We start from the raw sequence: 22559 nt of genomic DNA on the forward strand, positions 1-22559 counted from the left end.
AACAACAACAACAACAAGTTTATTTAAAGCAATTGCAAGATTACAAATAAAACTAGTTATTCGTAGTTATTCGACTAATCAAAGTCAGGCAGCCCATTACGAGATTAGCAAAGATAACTTCGATCAATCGTATGTCTTACATTTATTCAGCTGCGAGTCTGACACGAGGATACCTTCCATTATGAACATTTAACCCTAGCCTGCGTAGCATCTAGTAGCAGGCGTTCCTCGACGTTGCTGGATGGGAGCCGAGAGAAAATGGGCCTGTTACGCAGGCTAATTTAACCCCAAAACGGTGAACATGCAATGAGCTAGCTCATCGATATCCTGCATGTATTGATAGTTTTACCACTGTTTTAATTGCTACACGGCGCTGATCGAGACAACAGTCAAGACATGGAAATTGGGCAATACACTAACATCAAGTATGTAAACTGTTAGCGAACAGTTCATTTGATTGACCAGATTCGATTGCCCAATTGCCGTATTGCCCTATTGCAATACTAACTCAATTATTATTATTTACTCGATCCCTTCCCCCCTCCCCCCCACAACCTCGGAATAACTATAATAGGTTCTCATCGACGTCCTTCTTCAATTAACACAGTTACCCCAGGCGTATTTGTCATAGATTTGCGTAGTTGCACACCAAGGATGATTCCAATCGACACATGTGCAATGATTGTACCATACCTCTTTGTAGAGGAACGGGAAAACGCACAAGGTACCATCAGTTGTATTTGTTCCTGGAAGATATTGTAGAAGGTCATAAGCTGGTGACCACGGGAGGAGGAGGCTAGGGAGGGGGGGGGGGGGAGGAGGAGTGGGAGTGGGGGTTATGCTCATATTTAGAAGTTTTTATAGACCCCTTGTATGTGACGTCAAAGCAGCTCAATTTGGAGGATACAACAAAAGAATTTTAATCTCCTGCGAAATGGAAGCTGCATTCCGACGTACTGTAAGGGGTCTATTGACTAAAATCATTTCCACATTTCCTACCTTTATATGTTGCATTTACTATATACAAACAAGTGGACAACTGCACTATAGACCATTTGCAGGAATTGATCACGTGTCAATTTGCCCCATAGCAACAAGCCAGTGGTGGGCAAGCCAGTCACATATTCCTTGACAACAATAAGACTTTGAGTGGCAAAGCGTAGCGATACCAAGACTATAATGAAGTTTTTAACCTTTGTTCTGTTTCGTTTGACCCAATTCTCAGTATAAAGTTGAAAGAAGTGTTTTTTTATCGTTGGCGATAATTTTTATCATAAAGTTTGGCCGCAAAAAAGAGTTTTTTGTCTTTATTCTGGTCGCCGCGGACCGAATGTGCAATGCGGTGTGCAGTGCGTGTGCAATGGCGGAATTCTCAGGGATGTTTATGACTCATTCAAACCCCGACTTAACCTCAACCTTAACGTTATGAAATAAAATGGAAAAAGACCTCTTTACCATAGGCGTGATGTTTTACCATTTCAGACCACGTGTCTTTTTCTTGAGAAGAAGATTTTTTGTCAGAGTTGTAACAAGATTTATGTGTTTTCTCATGCATAAACATTAAACAAACAAATAACACTCTAGGGAATCGTATGAGATTTGAAATGGGGAAACTTTACGCCCAAGGTTAAGACTGAGGTCTATAAAACAGTGGTTCTTCTCTTCTTCCACTGGATTTCAAATGGAATTAAGTCGATTGTTATGAAGCAGTTACTGAAAAAAATCAATTAAAATCGCTTTTTTTCCTGTTCAACTAGTTTGTTTATGGTAAAACAATGCTCCTCAGGACGTTTCCATGGCATTACATGTAAATCAGTCCTACTAAGTCGCGACAAGAGAGTATAAAGAGGTTTTGCACCATCACGTGACGGCAACCTATTAGATGGCAGGAACAATACAATCGTTTTACATGAGAAAGAATTCAATCCCGAGAGCAAAGAGATTTTATTGTTCTGCCATCTAACCACAGGCAGCCAAAACTGGATTATGTCGCCGGTACGTGATTGTGCAAAACCTCTATTCTCTTGGTCGCGAAGACGATTCAGCGCTCGCTTTTGGTCGCTTGCATCATAGGGTCATTCACTACCACTACCCTTGCACACTTTATTGAGAAGCCCTATAATCAGCTTCCGTCACAACAATTTTTTTTCACAAACAACTTAACATACCTGCTGCTTTACAATTTCGCTTTTCCTCATATGATCCAGAACAATCGGTTGCCGTTTGTTGGGTGAATGGATCCACACACTGACGCGTGCGTGTCTGGTCACAGACACAGGAAGACCATGACGTCCATTGGCTCCATCGTCCATCTATCAGAGCGAGCATTCACGTGTAATGAAAAGTGTTTCACTCTCTACTTACTCATTGAGGATAAGTTGACCGACGAAAAAGCTAGAAAAGAGCCCTCCTTCCCTCCCCCCATCAGCTTTCCATACACACAGACCACCACACTAATTTCTGGGGTGTTAGAGCAAACTATTGTAAAACGCATCAATGTATCAGAAAACAAATGCCTAAACACGTGTTAATGTTTCAAGGCGGGGGTAAAACGTAAATCGTCCCTACACACCACGTGTGTAAATATTTGTCATAATCAAGAAATAAGGGCTGATCTAGGGGTGGTAAAGGGGTGACTAGTCACCCCTTCAGCTCAAATTAATCTCAAATTTTAGTCATCCCCCCTTTTTCTCAAAATTCTTGTAAAACCTTTGTAATAGTCTGAACACCCTTCTGAAATTCCCAGTGGAACAACCCCTGGCTTTAGAGAAACAATTACTCACTACTACAGTTAAACGAGTTCCACGAGGCATCAGGTAGGCACACTTTACCCGCTGCACAAGGACTGGAAGAACAGGGATTCTGAAATCAACATACAAATTTGGAAATTTGACTTCCAACATATTTTCAAGATATTTCAATAATCTCAACTCGATCAATTTTTCCAGTGTGAACATCAACCTCATTCTTGGTTCAACGTTTTCCCATTACAGACCGCGTGTCATTCCAAAGAGTATACTTTCTTAGTTTGAAGGTTACATACGAGAAGACACACGAATATGGATACAACTCAAACAAAGAATCTTATTCTGAAGAGAATGACAAGTGGTCTACGTAATGGGAGAACATTGAAACAAGAGGAATAAGCTATATAGATTCTTTGCAGCACGTCGAAATGCAGCTCAATTTAGAGGACATAACATTGGGTTTCCAATTCTCTGCAGATTGAAATTCTTTTGTTTTGTCCTCCAAATTGAGCTGCCTTGACGTCACATCCAAGGGGTCTATTGTTGGATGCTGTTGGGAGTGTATGCTCGAAGTCGTGACTAAAACGTTTCACACACTCCAAATCCTGGCCGCGCCGTCCTGTAAAATGAGACCCACCTTAAAAGTGCAGAATTCAAATCCATCTTTCGCCACCACATCCAGATAGTCTAGCACATTGTCAGCATCGTTCAGATCACACGATCTCGTCTCTCCTTCTATTGGGCCCATGTTGTATGACATACAATTGGCTTCCATAAAACACATCTGTGGGCATGTTGCTGTACTAGGTGAGACTTGGAGAGTCTTGATCACATGACCAGAGAGGGCCTTGTTTTGGACGCAACCGAAAAACACCATTGATTTGCAGTCGTCTTGACCTGTTGGAAAACGGAAGAATAAAACTGAATTTACGCTGTTGATTTTGATACATGACATGATAAATATCAGCGAATCATTTGCTAAGCCAAGCGACATATCTCTAAGTTTTACATCCATTTATAAAATAAGTGTTACACAATTAATATCGCATTCTGATGGTTGGGAGAGCGAGCTATATGAGAGCACAAAGAACGCGCGCACACTCTCTTTAACAATTATTTGCCGAAGGCGAAGTGAATATCGGGGAATAATAACCGAAACGAAGTTGAAGATATTATTCCCGATGTTCACTGAGCCTGAGGTAAATAATCGTTTTAGAATAAATATACAGGTGATTCTTTCAAAAAAAAAAAAAAAAAAAAAAAAAAAAGAAGATAAAAGACACATATGTTTCCGTATAGATTGTGTTTATTAAGAAAGTGTCATGATCAGTAGGAGTGATCGCTTCCACGAGAGAGGAAAAGCATTAAAGCATCTAAAATTAAACCTTTATGGTAGTCGCTTACTAAAGACATTAATATTGTTTATATGAAGAACAAAACGAGAATTTGAGAAGTTGGTTGCTCAAGGCAGGTCGTCCACCAGAGGTCGCTTACTAGGGATCTTAATAACAGGGTTTACTATGAAAACCAAAACGAGAATTTGAGAAGGTGGTCGTTCAAGGGAGATGGTCGGTTACCAGAGGTCGCTTACTAGAGATTTTAATAATAGTGTCTATGTGAAAAATATCTCGATTCTAATATTTTCAAAATTACACTAAAGAAAAAAGAAAATAAAACACCTGCTTTCCATGAGAGTTGTGCAAATTAATACGAGAAAAAGATTAGACTGTATTGTGGTGAAATGATTATTAACGTTAATTTGAATTTATTTACTACCACTTTTCAGTGATTCATTAACGAACATCGAAGCACAAAATTCCATTTAAAATGCTAGCGTTTTTTTCATTATATTTGTTACTATTATTCCTAGCTCTTTCCTCCTGTTTGTGGACTACATTAACTTCCATTGTTAAAAGCATGCACCAACATGGTCGCTACGTCTTTGACTTTCTTGGGAGTTCTTGCAACCATCAATAATTGATTTGCAAAGAAAAAACATTGCGCAAAGCTTCCGTTTGAATTCTGAATTGTATTCGTTTTCGCTTTCTCCCGAAAATTGAGTATTTAGTTGAGGTGTTTTCTTAGTATTTTCTTTTTGTATAAATTTCTGAAGTTCAAACACTACATTTTAAGTGTGACCGCACATAAATCAGCGGATGAACGCACAGCAAGCAACTGTTAACAGTCCGAGAAGTATATCTTTTTATCTGCGCGATATAGTGTTTAAAGCATACTTTATTTTAATTTGAGGGATGTATTGTCTTAACATGGTCGCTACGTCTTTGACTTTCTTGGGAGTGCTTGCGATCATCAATTTGCAAAGGAAAACTTTCCTAAAATCGCGCATTCAGTTGAGGTGACTTTTTATCTGCGCGATATAGTGTTTAAAGCATACTTTATCTTAATTTGAGAGACTCATTTTCTTAACTATTAAGAAATCATTGTTTTCATAACACAACCAAAACGTACCTAAACTCAGCATGCCTAGAAATGCTAAATATTTTATAACCTTGAGTTTTTTCTGAGCGCAAAGTTTAACTTTATGCATGACACGAAAATTATATTTATTATAATACATTCAACAAAATTACTCGATTCTGATTGGACAAGAGAAGTACAATTAAATCCCAAATTGTACTCTGTAGAGTCCCAATCAATTTTGTTGAGCGTATTATAAACAAAAAATTGCATAATCTTCTCGTACGATTCGGAATTGATAGGTACGAGGGATGTTTTGAAAGTTCTCAAATTGGACTAGCCTATCGACTCGTCCAATTTTGAAAACTTTCAAAACACCCTTCGTACCTATCAATTCCGAATCACGAATTGTACTCGAGCGATCGTGCGATCAGTTCCTATACTAATATTTTACAATGTTTATATTTTTTAAAATGCGTTAAAATGATCATGTTTTCATTTGGTAATTGCTAAAATTGTCTTTCAAAGTTAATCGAGTTGGAAATGGTGTCAGAAGTGGGAGAATTATATGCGTTGCTAAATTTTTGAACGTCCGAACGTCAGTTAAGGAAAGTATTTTTCCTCTACGGTATTGATCAATATGCATTCATCATTTTTGTCAGTTGAAGAAAAGAGGAAATAAAGACGATTTACGGGGCTAGTGTTTGACTTGTTAACTTAACGCTAAAGAAAGGATACGAAGTAGTAGGTAGTCCAGTGATAAGAGCATATTGGTGCTTGGTTTGACGAATGTTATAGGATCGACTCGCGTTTCAGTCTTGACTTGGTTTTGTTTGATGTGTTTTCCTCTTCATTTCGAGAGTTTTTCGCTCTGCACTCCCCACGACTAACTTTCTTAAATTTACTCAGTTTTTTCCTTCGAAGGTTGTGATTTTAGAATATTAGAAAGAAACTTAAGATCATGCTTATATATGCAAGTGAATGAAGAAACGCCAACACTGGAGACGATATGCTACATTAACATGTAAAAGTTGGATCTTAGGATAACGCAGTAAAAAAAAAAAACATTCTCAGTGGATTCTGGCAAAGGTTGCGGCAATTCTTAAAGAAAAGAAATATTACCTTTAACAAAGAAGACAGCACTAAAAACCATTGAAATCTGAAGAAATTCTGTCGCACCTCGCTTCATCCTCATGATGCTCGTAACTAAGTAAAGTTATTGGAGACGTAATAAAAAATATCTTAAAGATTTCTATTCTTAGAAGAACGTAGGGTATGTTCATTTTTGATTGGATCTAAGTAATTCTCATTTCGTCCAGAGCAAAATTGCGTATGTGTTTTACTGGTTACCATGGAGAAATTCTATAAATATTTTCTTTGTGCTGAACAGAAGAAACACTAGCAAAATTATTGGAAACCTTTTAATTGAATTTTTTCAATAACTCGATATCTTTTTAGTATGAAAAAACTGTTGCAATCATTTCGTGAATATTTTTGGGAGACCAAGATAATGTATTAATAAGTAAAGATAATATTCAAAAGAAAAAAGTTTTGAAAATTAAAGTTGGCATACTTAGGCAAAAGCATGTACATGATCATGCGCAGACTCAGGTCCTTGGAATGCGGTTGAAAGACTAGAATTAATACTGCACAAATAGTGTGCATGAGGTAACTAGAAAGGTTGATTTTTTAAATCTCGGCTCCAATTGTTAAGAGGAAGAAGGGCTCTTAAAGCGTAGGAAAACAAAGAATTAACATATCAAAAATTCCGACTGAGTTGACTGCGTTCCCCGAAAGAGTTTAGGTCAATTATTTTAGGTTAGCATTTTCCTAGCAGGGACAGAGTACAATGTAGATTTATCGTGTTGATTGAACCTATACAATTCCATCATGAGTTCAACTAGTAGCATTTACGATCAATTTAAAGAATGAAAAATTAATATTTCATGGATTCTCTTCGGGCAGAATCATGGAAAATGGTAATAAAAATATGATGTTGAATCCTCAATTCTGATTGGTTGTCCTTGATTTTGTTCAACAAACTCAAGGTCAACTCAGCTGGATTGTAATACTGCATTCAACAAGAACAGATTTCATGTGAGCAGGTGCAAAAATCACTAAATCACACTACCGTTGATTGAGCACTAATTAATCTATCTTGCTCCAGTTGGACCCCTGCACACGTTCAGTGTTTAATCAGTAGGCTATTGTTCAAAAGAAAGTCCCTAGCACCGTCTGCCTTTGCGGAAACGACTGGGACAGGTATCGAGGCTGATAGCACCGATACTGCTGTCTTCAATAGTAGACTTCTACGAGGAATCTATACCAATGGGAGTACAATTTTGCCGATAATAAAACAGTTTAGTTTGTGAAATAGAACTGGAAATGTCTGCACAGGCCTATTCTCCTCCTTTATAGAAAAATTACACGGAACACTGAACGCATATATGTAAGCTGGGTTAATCATCATGTTCGGGGATTAAGCACTAAAACGCTTGCAGTGTTGGTCCGGTCAGGATTCGAACCACGATCCCCCGCTCAACAGACCTGTAGAAGCTATTATCGATTGCTTACTGTGCATGTACATCACGAAATTTTTGCGAGATTTCGAAAGCATCGCCTTAGGACAGCTTTAATAAGTCCCCCGCAAGAACAGCCACAGTAGGCCAAGTTGGCGAGGCTTTATGTTTTGGTTTCTATATATATCTGAATAGCCAGAAAAGTCAATTGAGCCTCAAGGGAAAAAACCTAAAGGACTTTTGGCGCGCTGAGTCTAAGTTTCAAAATAAATGAAAACCATTGTTCCTGCTTTTGCTTTTTTCTCCGAGTACAAAATTTCAAGTGACCTTCTTCTGGTTGATGACAAATGAGGAAACCTTCCTTTTTTTCCCTATTACCAAAACCACGTAAAACCCACGTAAATTCACCCGACCCTCCGTCCCTCCGTCCCTCCGTCCCTCCGTCCCTCCGTCCCTCCGTCCCTCCGTCCCTCCGTCCCTCCGTCCCTCCGTCCCTCCGTCCCTCCGCCATTAAGGATAACCGGTCCTGGTGCATTCTGGTCTAGCCTTTTGCTCATCATGCCTTATATGGTGTTGTTTATACCGAACCTAGAACACAATGCATCCTGTTTACCGAACTCAGAAAAGTCATAAGGGTACCCTTCAAACATTGAAAAATGAGTGGCAACTTGAGGAACGTTATCTCAGGAAAAGAATTGGCCTAATGCCTACTCCATATCTTCAAAAACACAACCTTCTTACCTAGTATTTGTGTATCAAGGTTAACAGAAATAGATCATGTCGGAAGAGTGCCAGATAAAACATGGAACGTTGGCCTTACAGCTTATGGCAAGCAGTCAATCCAATCGTGATGTTCGAATTATGAACTTTATACGAAAACCAACTATTATGGAAGAAGAACTTTTCAAATGGGATGGGGAGATAGTGAATCAGTGTCACAAAAGGTCAAGGAGTCCAGAGACTGAATTCAGATATAGGAATATAAAATTATAAGGGGGAAGTAACCTCCGCACCCTTCCCTAGTGGTTTGCTAAGGACAAAAAGTGTGGATTATAGCTATGATTAATTGATCATTTCTTGGCCCACTAAAATTCTCCACTTAAAAGACTGGACCGAGAAAAAATTGGCGCGCCTTTTTATAGAAATATTTTGGCGGGAAAACAACAAAGGTTACTAAACGTCCCTTTTGTTAACTAAAAACAATATGTTACTTGCATATGTAGTATTTGTTTACCGGTAACAAACACTAGCCAGATCTACTCTGGATTTGAGACTAAGATTTTATGAATATAATTTACACTGTCATTTCGCTACTCATATTCGGCCGTGACCATGTACTTTCATTGAATTTTGATTTTTTCTGGGATTTTTTATTATCTTTTAACCACATTTTTAACGCTTTTAGTTGCGTCCTTGATAAGCCCAATCATTGTTATTTTTAGCAGGTGCTCTACGAGCTCTTGAACCTTCAGTTGAGATTTTGTATTAAAATAACTTCAACGATTTTTTTCGTTGGGCGTCCTTCTCTCTATAAAAATAATTTTTCTCACCTTTCTGGCCCAATCTCGGGAGTAAATGATTCGAAATAGTGAAATAGTAAAAATAGTATTTTTTTTGGCGGCATCGTTGAGCCCGTGGCACAAAGTTCATCTTCAAATATGTTTATTATTATGTTAATTACGTACCAGCACGATTACAAAATCTTTTTTCGTGAATAACAAATAGATAGTACGTGTCTTATTTATCTTCTTGAACAAATAGATGTAGAAAGTGATACTGAAGATATTATTATGGGAAATTCATTGACTCAGACAAGTAAGATTTGATGTGGTCGGCACGGTCTTACAGCATGGCCCTTTTGAACTTTTGTATTATTAAACCCCTTTGTTTTGGGCTGTCAGAAAACATGTCACAAAGGCGAATTGTTTGTGACTAACATGACCACCGCGAGATCTCATTGGCCCGGGCGTGGCAGAGAATGCAAAACATGCAAATTACAATCAATCTTAACTGGGGAGCACTCAGATGCAACATTTAAACAACAACGAGAGACGAGCCCTAGACGGGGAACAGTAACGGGCACCTCGAAGATGCATACGTGCAATATGGACCAATTTAACCCTAAAAAAGGTAACAGTCTTGAACATTGAAGGCTTGTGCTAGGTTTGGTGACGTCACTTGAAGCAGAGCGAATAATCACATGTACAGAACAGTCCAATCAGAGGCTGTAATTAGTATTCGTCAGAGTGACACATGTCACGGGGTCACGTGATCTTGTAACACCGGTGGCACGTGGACTTGGCTTTGGTCCTGAAACTTTCTACATTGAACCAAGAATTTCAACTACTACGACCCTAATTTCAGCATAGCAACACTCGACTTTACCTTGTCTGTTAGTGGATGCTGTTTTTAAACTTTTTCTTTAGTCGCTCACGAGCTTTGTGTGTGTGCTGACGTATTTTGATGTTTTTTTGTCGCATTTATCCAGGTGAGGTGCTTGCTTGGTTTGCGAAGGAAAGGACGAGTTGTACAGTGAATGGAGTTAGAGCGATAGAGCTGTTTAGTGTAAGTAAACTTACTTCTACCGCGTAAGTCCAACACCCCAGCTCTAGAAGTCTCCATTTTTGCCAGGAAAACTGTCAACAGCAAGATAGGAGTCTCCGTATTTGGTTATTTTGGAGATAAAGCGATACGCATGCAGGACAATCTTTCATGTTCGTCATAGTAAACCTTGGAGTAAGACGGCTTCGGTAGTCAAGATCAAGTTCACCCGCATCGTATCTTCGCCTGTGGTGGTCTTCAAAGCTCTTGTGTGTTCCTGTTGACTCGATTTAGTATTTATCTATATCTTTGTCACACATGGGGATTTGCTGTTTGCAAGTTACTTTTAAAAGCAGTTGCGTGCAAGACGAAGCCATGCACGGCTTCGTTATAACAGAGCCTTCGCCTTGAGCCGCTATCTCGAAGTAGACGAGGCTCAAATTCCTAACACGATTTTCACCTTAGAAAAATCCATTCTCATCAAGCTAAGATAGTCTTGAACTACATTTGCAGTCGTACTTAGTTCTGCTGCGTAGAGTTTTTGTATACGCAATTTTACAACGCTTATGAAATTCCTTCCACAGGTATGACTGCAGTTCGCCATAGTTGTAGTAGTAGAGTAGTTGTAGAGCTGAATTCCCTTATTCAAGATACGTGACCATTTACGTAAGTATGCGACGTAAAACATGCGTAATGTCTGCAAATGAGGTATTTTTGGTGACTGAAAGGAGTTCAGCCGTAAAAAGATTCGTTTCTAGGGAAGGTTGTGGTTTCCCCTAAGCCCGCACACAGTGAAACGCTTCGCCTTCATCAACTGCCTAGTTTGAACTATTTAACAAAGTTTTAATGTTGCTTTTGGTTTGTTTACATTTCCCTGCACGTTGAAGTCGCTAAATTGTTCTTTGTCCATTTACTGGTATTAGATTTCTAAGATTTTTGGAACGAATTCAAGAAATGATATCTTCGTCGAGGCTCTATATTCTCGTTACAGTTCGTTATCCAAATCATGGTCATTCAAGTAAAACTCGTTTGAATTAACTTTCAATCTCATTTGGAAAAACAATAACGTAGGAAAGACACATATTCAAAAAAACAATTGGTATTTTTAAGTCTAAGGTTTTGAAAATACGATTTTTTGTCGATTATTTTAATACTCTGGTGATGGTAGAAGGTAACGCAAGTGACGATAAAATGCTTTCTCGGAATTTCAGATGCTGGGAAGTTCGTAGGCGTGTTCCCTCCTTTTCAAAATATAGTTTAACATTTCAGTTTACAATCAACTAAACACGATTCTCGGGCTTTCATTTTGGGTAATGTATCCTGAATTGTTTCTTATTTGCTCAGTAATTACCCTATAGTAGTAACAATATGTATATTATTACCAAAAAACGTCTTCAACAGTAAGGGAAGGATTGGTTTGGTACAAAAAATGGTTTCCTTCATGCGAGCTTTCCAAAATTTAGGTTTTGAATTTTCTTTCCTTTGTATTGCTGTGTTACGTTTTCTTTTCAAGTAAAACTCTTAAATTTTGACTTAGAATTGTAAAAGATGAGATATTTTGTATTTTTAAGATGCCTGCCTATACTGTACCAATTATTGGTAGTTAGTATTCCAGTTTTTCCATCATCTTTTTAAAGGAAAGAGATCTTCAACATAAAATTGAAGAATTCTACTTCATTATCACTATTAGTACCTCTCAAATTTCATGTGAAATGTACAAGTTTTCTTGAAATCTACACAGTGGAACATGACATGTACAAACCAAATTACATTTAATTCTTACAGGTAGGAATATAAGGTATATTCATAATTTGTTGGTGTATGCTGATGATTTGGACAAATTGAAGTTATACGTATCCTATCTAGCTAAATTTCTATTTTCTTGTTGATTCTATCAGCATTAAAATGATGTTTTTGAATAAGTTTAGCCATTGTGAATTTCATTGGAGTATTATGCTGAACTTTGCTCAATTGGTTGAAATATAACAAATATGCCGTGTTAAAAACGTGATATTTTTAGGAAAAAAATTGGCAATGTAATTATAATCATCGAAGTGATAATTTCTTAACTGACTTCTGATTCTTCTTAGATAAGTGAGCATGAGAAAGGTCGTCATTTGTATATTTTTCGTCTGTAGAAGTTTTAACCAAATTATTTTACCCGGTTCATGACGTCTAAGTTAGCCAATGCATTTGCAACAACTTAGTCTTTAAATCATTTTAGTTACAGCAGACTGTGTATCCACAGTAACGTTTTTTGACAATCTATTAGCTTCTATTTATAGCATGCACGTGGCTAATGCGGGTTTTCCCTGATTTTTTTACAGGTGAATAGGTTGTGTGATGGACTTTGAAGGACACAATGATGCTGAAGGGTAAGTAGACAATTCACTTTGTATATGTAGTCTTATTTTAAAGAAATGTTTCAATTTTTTATGATTTGCATTTATGAAAGACTAAACATTCGGCTTCATTATTTTCATACTATCCCCAACAGTGACTGAAGGATTTTGCCATACTAGAGACAAAACTGTTCATCCTGGGTGTCTAGCAATAGTTAAATAGTCAAAGAATTGATTTTGTTGCTAGTCTTAAACCCTAAAGTCGGTCGTAATGTGAACCTATTTAATTCAAAGCTACTCGCAAGGTTTAATCAGAACACTAAGGTATAAGATCGCGAAGTTTATTCTAGACGTAAAGAAGCAGACTCGCTTTTTTTTCCTGACCTCTGTCAAAGGCCGCTGAGCTTGCGACAAAATTAAGCAAAAGTCAGACAGTGTTTATCAAACTAACAATAGATTTTTTACAAGGACATAAGGACTATATTGTTTTGTGACTAGACTGAAGTTCAATATTGAGAAATGTGAAACTAATTTGCTCTCATTGATTTAGTAGGACACTTACATGTTAATCGTACATCATCTCTTTCAAGAATTAAGATATTCTTTTGTATTGACTCACTTGAAATTTTTTTGAGTTGACAAATTTTCTGTAATTTAATCCATGCGTTTGGGGTGAAATAAAGTCTGGTTTTACAATATTTTTAGTAGTAGTAGCGGCGAATTTAACCCCTTATAGAACCATATCGCTGCCTGGACATGAAGGTTAACAATCAATCCACTTGCAAGCACCGATATTGTATCAATGTGCAATCTATACACTATGTTTGCTTTTTTTTTTTGATTTATAGGCCAGTTCCTGGTTTACCAGGCATGCAGTTTGCCGAAGGTGGCATGCATCCAGAGGTATAGTATATATGTCACTTCTGTGTCTTACGATATTAGCAAGACAGGTAGAGCAGTATGTTTTGATGAATGGATGTTTGACATTGTCTGATGGTACATATATACATTAAATGGATACAAAGGAACCTGTGGTTGTTTATATGCTATTTTATGTTAATTATATGTACCATAGATTTATTAAGTTATGTCTGTCAGGTATAATCATACTGCGCCAGTCTAGTGCCGAATGAAAGAAAATTGACCCTGTCAGCCAATGGTAGCGCATGTAATGATGTAATTGTTTCGGTAAAACTTAGTGTTTCTTGTCATTTCCAGTTTATGCTTTTGCGTAAGCCATCACATTTTGTAATGAAAAAGGGAATGCTATTTTTAATTGCAAACTAAATATTTTAAAAGTATTTTTTATGTGTAGTACCATATTTAGATTTTCTTCCATCTACCAGACATTTCAATTTTCAGTCATTTCAAAGTGTTGTATAATGTTTAGCAGGATAAACCTGAACTAAAAAATAAAATTAAACTAAAAAAAGAAATAAAAAGAAAAAATGGAAAAGTAAAGATCGTTTAAAAATGAATGAAAGTTCTTGGAAAAAAGGATCTTTTATGGATTATAGGGATACTTACATGTGATGTTTACTGGCAAAAACATTGTAAAATGCCAGCCATTTTCACAAAGCTCATCACAAGTTGCTTCGTCTCCCCATCTAATCGATCTCTGGTTGTTATGTAACATTTCATATTTCACATGATGTATGGCTATAAAAAAACCTTACATAAATACTGTTTCTAACCTTTATCTTAAAACAATTTGAAATTTTCTATATACTTTAATTTTCCCAAGGCCCTATGTGTCATTTAGGCATGAGGAGATAGGTACAGGTACTTTAATTCTTATTGAAATTCAGTATTCTATTTTTCAATAGAGGATTTTTCAGATTAATGATTATGACAATATTATGTATTAATATACGATATACAAAATGCATAGTTTTGAACATGATTAAAAGATTTTAAGAAGTACAGGTTAAACAATAACAATAACTTTAAATATATTAGTTAATTTTATTAGCAAAGCAATAGTATATACAATATTTATGATATTTTTATAATAATCAACATGTTAAAAACTTAAAATATCAGTGATACACTAATAGGTAGTGTATCGTAAATATTTAGAGTTTTTTTATGGGATTCTGCTTATTTGAATTTCTTAGTCATTATTAGTTTCTTTGATTTCTTATTTATTTGTTTTGATTTAAAAGGACGCTGTTGACTTCTGGTGTTTTTGTATTTGGAAACTTAAGGAGTGAATATTGGATTTTTGTACCTATAGGTACTTATGCAAAGTAATGTTAGACATCCAAAGTTGTGTTTTGAATGGATTTTCAATATCGCTGTTACTTGATAATATAGCAAATGGTGGTATCTTCATTTTTTTTCGAGAATCACTATCTAATGTAAAGACTTCTAGTTGAAGGAAAACAGACTAGATTATGAAACAGCTTTTCATTGTTGAAATTTATCTCCAATTATGTGAGTTTCCTTCCACAACTTCCTGTTTCTGTGCTCTTTGCCCCAACTCCCTACAAAGCCACCACAAATGAATCAAAATTGCTCACATTTCAAGGTTTCTGTCTAACATGCATTTGTACCATCTTCGAGTCACCATAAGACTTTTAAAATTATTGAAGTCAAAGAAATTTATATAAAGATTAGAAATCTTGGCAAAGTAAAAAGCATTAAGTGCTTCTACTAAAAATACCTCTGAGATAAACTGACGTATAGTAATAACATATAGTAATCTGAACCTTGTTCTAGTCTTGTTTTTAATGACCCCTGTATTGTAGACGTCTGAGTTTTTATGGTCTAGAACCACACATGTAATTCTATGGATTATGGTCAACCATAGTTAACCGTAGTAAATCGTAGTAAACCTTTAGAAACGTAGTATTTAGAACACGAGGTATGAATCATTAACACTTTATCTAAATCTGTATTCACTTAATTTTGTCCCCTGTATTGAGATGCATTGAGCTATTCTGTTTGAGTTGAACTATGACTACTCCTTGAAAGGCGAGGAGAAAGACCTGGTTCAGCAATGGTCGGAGAATATGATTTTTATTTTTTTTTCTTGTGCATCCTATCTGATTTGACTTGTCAAGGATTTTTATAATGTATATAGTACATGTAGTTAACTTTATTTTAACTAGCTGCTGCAGGAAAAAATGGTGATATTTAAAGTGCTAATATTTTTGTCTTGATGTACTGTTAAAGTATTTTATTTCTTTCAAGGTTTTATACAGTTCTAAGTAATGTTTTTTAATACCCTTCTTAACATAACTCTGTCATAATGGTATTTGAACCATACCACACTAGTATTAGTATTGTCAATATCAAGGTTTTTTAGTTTAGGAGAAAATTAGGACTAGGACTAGTAGCATTGTTACCATAATTATACCATACCATATTAGTGTATAATTCTCAATCCTATATTGTGAGGTTATTTTTTAGTTCTGGAATAAGAAAAAACTTGCTTTCCTGAAGGAATTGTTATTAGCATTTTTCCAATTTTATCTGTGAAATCTATACAAGATCATTACATTTTACCAGGGTTAGTCTTCTGCAGATTATAACATTTGAGTACATGTCCAAGAAGCCATTTACACTTCAATGTAAAATCCTTTTCTAATATTTTGTTATTCCATCAAATTTAGGAAAATCGTAGATTATTTTTTTAAATGTTGCCCATAATCTATAATTAATCACGTGCATGACTCTTAGCAAAAAGAAGAGACATTTAATGTAATGCAGCTTCTTAGGCCAAACAAAAAATTAAGTGTGTTTCCTGTTGCGTGACTTACCCTAATTGTCTTGGTGATTTTTGCCGACCCTAATATTTTTTGAATTCCCAAGTGCACCACAGGGTACCCAGTAAGCTAATTTCCACTGTTGTATCCAGTAAAAAATAAATAAAAAAATCCGACCTACCGACCCCAATTATTTTTCTCATGCAACAGGAAACACACTTATTTTTTTGGCCTTAGTATAATTTAAAAAGTGCTAATACTTTGCACAGAGGATCAATAATTTTACATACAGTACATGCTATTTGTTTAGTACCAATAATGCCATTAGCAGTGATAATCCCATTTACTGGAATATTTAGGCTACATTAGCTAAAACATAACCTGCTGGGTCTAACCAAGGGTAGTTCATGAAATATTCAAAGATAGAGAAAGAGCACATGGCACCAGCTATTTATTTTACCAAAAGACTAATTTATTCGACAAGCAAAAAGTCAATCATTTTTTTCTTATGGCAAGGGTAGGTAACTGATAACTTGTAGTGAGGTTATTTTTATAATGCTTATTAGTTAAGTTGTTTGATTTTAATCAGATAAGAGACGATTAGTACATGTTCTTTGATATTTAGTCTGTCTTTCTTGCTGCTGATCCACTGCTAACTTGAATCACCTTAACACTACTATAACTTCCTGTCATTTGTCATTTTAACATTTAAAAAAAATCTATTATTCTAGATTATATACACCACTTTCATTCAATTTTCTATATTCAGACATTTTTGTGTGTGATGGTTGTTTCCTAGCAGTGTATTTATACGTATTAGCATAAACAGGAATAATCAATATCTGTGTGCCACATAGTATTTAGTGTAAGTAACAAAATGCCTTCCAAAGTTTTATTGAAAAGGATTCTTAAAAAACCATTTAAGGATTATCTGAAGGTAAATTATTAACAGTAGAGGAAGTTTTTTCTCCCTTAAGCTGTAACTGTTACTTAAAAGATTTAAAAGACTCATACATCCAAACAGTTACTAAACTTGTTGTCTATCAGGTTTTGCATCTTTTCCAAATCATAGTACATAACTGTACGCTACATACAATATTTTTTCTTCTTACCTAATGAAGTCTTGTTTAACTTCAAAGATGCATGAAGCTTGACCTATGGATTCTCCCTCCAATTTTTATGTGTATCATGGCTGAGTTGTTTTCCTTGACTCCATTGATTGCTTATACTATTATAAATAGTTGTTGTTTGTCCATGCTATTTCCATACAATGTTTAACAATTGGAACTTATTTGAAAATATGATGTAATATAATTATTTTAAGTTAATACTGTAGATGACTTGATCCTGAATCTGGTGGTTAGTGTTATATCTGACAGACTGACAAAACGTAGAATTAAATATTGACTCCCATCAATATAATAAATAGGGATTCCATTGATATTTACAATAGTAGCCAAAACTATATGATAGCATATTGTTTTGTATAATTTTGAATACTATTTTCCTTATAGTCATTAACTCAGACTGTCTAATTGGGCTGTCTAATCGAGTTACCATTTAAGAATTTTTGTATTTTTACTCTCATCATGTAGCATAATTTCCTTAAGTTTTCTGATGTTGATGAAATCACCAAAGCATTATGATTCATTCTGCATTTAATTTGATACCAAGACATTTTGTCTCCAAATTTAAGTCAACCACTTGGGATTGTCTCAAGTAGCAAACCTTTTACAGTATTTTGTTTACCTTTTGATAAACATACTGTCTTAAAGTGCTATATAATGAATAGAGGATATTACATGGGCGCGCGGAGATACGAAATTTATCTTCGAGTGTTGAAAAGATCTCTCACGAGTGAGAGATTTTCAGCAAGAGAAGATAAAATTCGTATCTCCAAGCAGCCATGTAATATTCTGTTTATTATATAATTATCAATGAAGTATGTTTTGGCTTTTTCAGGCAATTCTTTCTGTGTATTTTTGCCGAATAGCCATCGCAATGGTGTTATCTTCACACGTGAAAATAACATGTTATTTTCACGTGTGAAGATATCAATTTTTCGACAGAAAGGAAAGTAGATATTTCATTTGTAATTATATAATAATAATGTTTATTTGTTGATAATTTGATATTCACATGGTTTGTATCCAGCTATTCTGCTACCAGTGGCTATGCAGATATGCCTAGGAATCAATGTTGTTTCACTTAGATGCAAGGTAGAATTGTAGACAAGGTTATATTTTGTTTTACTTTTTGCCAGTCTAATAACAAAACGAATCGCAAAACAAGTGAAAACATACTGTAAATGGGGGGGGGGGGGGGGGGGGGGGGGGAATTAATTATCTTTCTAAAGTCAGTAAATGGACCTCAGCTAATTTTCTCTGCCCGTATCTTAAGGACCTTGTGCACAGTTTTTTTCCAATCCAGACCTCCTGCTGGTGCATACCTATAAACTCTTTTATAGAGCTGGACAGCATTAGAAATACATAACAATGGCAATGCAAACTTAAGAGGATGGGTTCTTTAAAGTTGTATTCCTTATTCAGACACAGAGCAGAAAAATTGCGTGAATACGGCTACAAAACTTTGCAACTTGTCTCATAGCATTGTTGCATTGCAAGTTGGAGAGCAAATGTTGGTTATACCATAAACCCACTCACATGCAATAATTTTTCTCTCTTCGAACAGAATAAAGAAGTTTTTTAACAGTTGGTTAACCACATTTTGTCTTTGTTGTAACAGTTTGCATATATGACCCCAGAGGAAGGCAGGCCAGATGTACCAGGCCAACAAGGACCAATAGATGATGGTAGAGAACAAAGGAATGGCAAACCAAAGTATAGAGGAGGCAGGGGTGGAAGGCCCATGAAAGATAATGACTACTCCATAAGGTATGCTATGTACTGATATAGTGCCTCATAATCTTTATGCAGATAAATGTAGTGCAGTTGAAGAAAGCCTTAGTACATGCGGGATGTACCATTCACTCCAGTAAGGTTGTTTTGACTTTTGTCTTTGATTTAAAAAGAAAAATCAGACCACTACTAGGAAAGTAAAATAAATAACATAAAATGAATCTCTTTATTTAAGTGGCTAGTCATTCTAGCAGTTTCACACTTATCAGGGACACTTTTCACTTACTCACACACACTACCACCACATACAATGTTAGTTATTCATTTGTCTTACGATTGAGGGTCATTTGTAAAAGGGCCGTGACTTTTCAACTGCAAAGTAATAGTCTTCATCAGGTGATGGTGTAGACTAAAGAGTGGATACCAACAATAAGAACATACTCTGGACAGAGACGCAACAACCAAACAGCCAATCTCAGCATGAACTGACCAACAAATCACAGCACAGATGTTCTGATAAGATAGTGCTATATAACAGACACATCATTCAGTCTACACCATCGCCTGATAAGACTAGCAGTTTGCAGTTAAAACAATGCAATCCTTCTATGAATGCCCCTTAGTCGCACGACAAATAAATAAGTATCATTTATTACATTCAGTGTTCTATGCACACAACACTCAACTTACATGTTGATTTTATGGAAGAAGGAAACTGTAGAACCCGGAGAAAACCCTCGTAACATTGGAGAGAACAAAGCATCAAACAAACTCAATTCACATGTAGTGTCTACAGGGCTCGAACCAGTGACCCAAACCTTTGGAACCACAGTGGTGAAAGACGACACATTAGCTGTGTACGCCACCCATGTTACTAAGCCTATCACACTTCATAAATGCTCCGTTAATTTGCATTACTTGCCTTGCTATTCTTTCTGATCAATAAAGAAAATTTTGCATTTTGATAGTGGTAGTAAAGTGAGTAGAGAGCATTGATTAAGGATACTGCTTTTGTCAAGAATTGAATTTATGCAGGAATCTTATGTTTTATAGAAAATTTTGGAGGTTTTCAAAATGTCAATTCCAGGAATTAGAGTTAGGATTCTCTTACTAAAGAAGTGTTATTTCTGTTGTACACTGTATACTATTACTACCAGGATCTTTTTCTAACTGTCTTCATAAATGCTATGTTGATTTGCATTATTTGCCTTGCCGTTCTCTATGATCAAAACAGAAAATTTGCAATGCATTTTGGTAGTGGCAGTAAAATGAGGCTATCATGCTTTTTGTCAAACATTTAAAAACCATTCATTTTCTTAAGGTGTGTTAAACTGACATGTATTGAAAAACAATAGGCCCTTTGCAGCTAAGCAATCACGTGTTGATTAATTCACTGGGTGAAATTTACTGGACTGCAAACAAACTTTCTACAACCTGTTTCGAGAAATCGTAATAAAAGTGCATTTCGTAACACACTGGATACACATGTTTTCATTCAGTTCTTTACGAGTAGCTAAAAAGAATCACCAATTTAATATAAAAACAAAAATTTTGCAGTCCAGTACAGACACGTGACCGTTAACTGCAAAGGGCCTATTCCCTGATTTATTTTAACTTGTCTCTTCCAAAAAGGATTCTCATTCCTTGCAAGATGGTTGGAGCAATAATTGGAACAAGTGGAAACAAAATAAAGAAAATAACAGAGGCAACGAATACTTCGTAAGTGGTGACAAAAGTAATTAATTTGTCTATGTCATGTGTTTAATATTAATTGTCTTGTTTGGTATTATGACAGTATTGACATTCACCGTAAAGAAGATAGAAGGGAAGTTGACAAGGTAAGAAGTTTAAATAGATCAATTTTTGTATGACTGGAAATTTGTAGTGCATGGCCCGATTGAGTGTGCTTTCAAGCATTTTCACTAGGTGAATACTGATTGTAGTGTATTGATTGGTTCAATGGAGGTTGACAATACCATACTTTGACATTGACAAGCACAACACAACCGTTAAAGTTCAAAGTATACATGTACGCTGTATCTGCCAATGGGCTGCAGACTCAGATGCTAATTGGTGCTATTATTTATTAAGTGGAATGTTATTACTAAATTGCCAGCATGTGTTATTTTGTATTCCTTTGGATGAACTGATTTAATTTTTGTTTCTCTCTTAGTTAGTAACAGTTCGTGGAGGCCCAGAAGAATGTAGCGTAGCTAATATGCAAATCCATAAACTCATGCGTGACGAAACTGATGAATCTCTAAGAAGGTAAGTGAACCTAAAAGATCTAAAAGATAACTGAAACACAGTAGTTGTAACATAAACCAAGATAAATGTGACACTCATTAACATTCTTGATTGAGTGTTTGTGAATGTTTAAGATGTTCTAAAGATATGAATGGAACTACTATTTGTTTTACTCATAGTAATGAGATAGAGATGAGGCTAGTGATCCATGACAGTCATGCTGGAAGAATAATTGGTAAGTCAAGCGAGTAACATGTTCCGATCTATCTATTATTATTATGACTATTCTCTTGCTGCTAAAAGTTTACATATGTATTTACATGTATACTTGTCCACAGGAAATGAATACTTGTTTTAGTTTTTTTTTTTTTTGGCCTGAATTTAATGGTGGTCCCGTCCCTAATTGTAACTAGAGACTTTAACAGAGGACCTTCAGGGTTTATCAGTTGAATTACTGTCAAGTGTTATCCTGTTTAAACAAAGTTATTTTATTTTATTTATTTTTTAATGTAGTAAAGTCGTGAAATGAAAAAAAACAACATTGTAGTTCATTTCAGTGATAAATATCTTTGTTTTTAAAGATATCTTTTTTGTTATTGCTTCGATTTAAAAAGATACTTTTATTTTATTAATTTTCAAAACTCCTGGCTTTTATGGTGATCTTAATTTTTAAAAAAATAATCAAATATACAGCTTTCCAGCACTGGTATCATTCCACTGAATCCTACCTTGTTACACCCTGTGTTTTTTAAACATTACAAGGCTTAAAATAATGGTCAATAAGTTTCTGGTCATGATCACCAGCCACATTACTTTTAGCTCATTTCTAGCTCAAATTAAATTTTACTGGTCAAAATGACCGTCAAGGCAAAGATTTGACTTTAACAATAATAGACCTTATTCGTGGTGTGACAATGTTTTCCCAATTCAGTGTGACAAACCTCCAGAGGATTCATTTTCTTTTGTTTTTACTCTTCGAAAAATTCATGAGTATCCCAAAGGATACGAAAGGAATAGCAATGATATCCCGACAAGTTTCAAAACAATAGCTCTTCATTCCCCCAGAGGTTTGTCACGCTGTATTGGGAAAACATTGTCACACTACGAATAAGGTGTATTGTTTGATGACTGGTCATTATTTGTAGCCTTAAATTGCCTGCTTTGTTCTGTGTTGTCT

At 35.7% G+C, this 22559-nt stretch overlaps 2 protein-coding genes across 12 annotated transcripts in view; one reads left to right on the forward strand and one right to left on the reverse strand.

The window, feature by feature from the left end:
* On the reverse strand, positions 1 to 17547 carry LOC116301828 (uncharacterized). 5 transcript variants are annotated; one of them, XR_004197781.2, is made up of 6 exons: positions 6288 to 6405; positions 3385 to 3644; positions 2784 to 2862; positions 2169 to 2312; positions 1000 to 1127; positions 610 to 746 (listed from the first exon to the last, which is right to left on the reverse strand). XR_004197781.2 is itself a non-coding variant. In XM_031710961.2 (5 exons), the coding sequence occupies exons 2-5, from the start codon at positions 3622 to 3624 to the stop codon at positions 595 to 597; spliced, it is 615 nt and encodes a 204-aa protein (XP_031566821.1). In that variant the 5' UTR covers positions 3625 to 3644; positions 17390 to 17547; the 3' UTR covers positions 1 to 594. The 5 variants fall into 5 exon arrangements, 4 of the variants coding, with proteins under 4 accessions (XP_031566821.1, XP_088892771.1, XP_031566820.1 ...); XM_031710961.2 differs by lacking the exons at positions 1000 to 1127; positions 6288 to 6405 and adding an exon at positions 17390 to 17547 and having other exon boundaries at positions 1 to 746; XM_089036645.1 differs by lacking the exons at positions 1000 to 1127; positions 6288 to 6405 and adding an exon at positions 16332 to 16358 and having other exon boundaries at positions 1 to 746.
* LOC116301827 (insulin-like growth factor 2 mRNA-binding protein 2) overlaps positions 9586 to 22559 on the forward strand; it is a 19421-nt gene continuing 6447 nt past the window's right edge. For 2 of the 7 annotated variants that reach the window (XM_031710952.1, XM_031710955.1), the window contains exons 1-10: positions 9959 to 10076; positions 10173 to 10249; positions 10810 to 10891; positions 12553 to 12600; positions 13416 to 13470; positions 19023 to 19171; positions 20768 to 20854; positions 20931 to 20973; positions 21309 to 21403; positions 21562 to 21617. In XM_031710952.1, coding sequence (XP_031566812.1) covers positions 12569 to 12600; positions 13416 to 13470; positions 19023 to 19171; positions 20768 to 20854; positions 20931 to 20973; positions 21309 to 21403; positions 21562 to 21617 — 517 coding nt within the window. In that variant the 5' untranslated portion in view covers positions 9959 to 10076; positions 10173 to 10249; positions 10810 to 10891; positions 12553 to 12568. Of the gene's footprint in view, positions 9815 to 9958; positions 10077 to 10172; positions 10250 to 10809; positions 10892 to 11890; positions 12011 to 12552; positions 12601 to 13415; positions 13471 to 15340; positions 15434 to 16600; positions 16795 to 17127; positions 17215 to 19022; positions 19172 to 20767; positions 20855 to 20930; positions 20974 to 21308; positions 21404 to 21561; positions 21618 to 22559 lie in introns of those variants that run through there. The other 5 variants (XM_031710953.2, XM_031710954.1, XM_031710959.1 and 2 more) reach the window with 5 other exon arrangements.

The sequence above is a fragment of the Actinia tenebrosa genome, unplaced genomic scaffold (genome assembly GCF_029948245.1).
Source record: "Actinia tenebrosa isolate PJP-AT-01 unplaced genomic scaffold, QUT_ActTen_1.0 PGA_scaffold4__44_contigs__length_22323623, whole genome shotgun sequence".
Lineage (NCBI taxonomy): Eukaryota > Metazoa > Cnidaria > Anthozoa > Actiniaria > Actiniidae > Actinia > Actinia tenebrosa.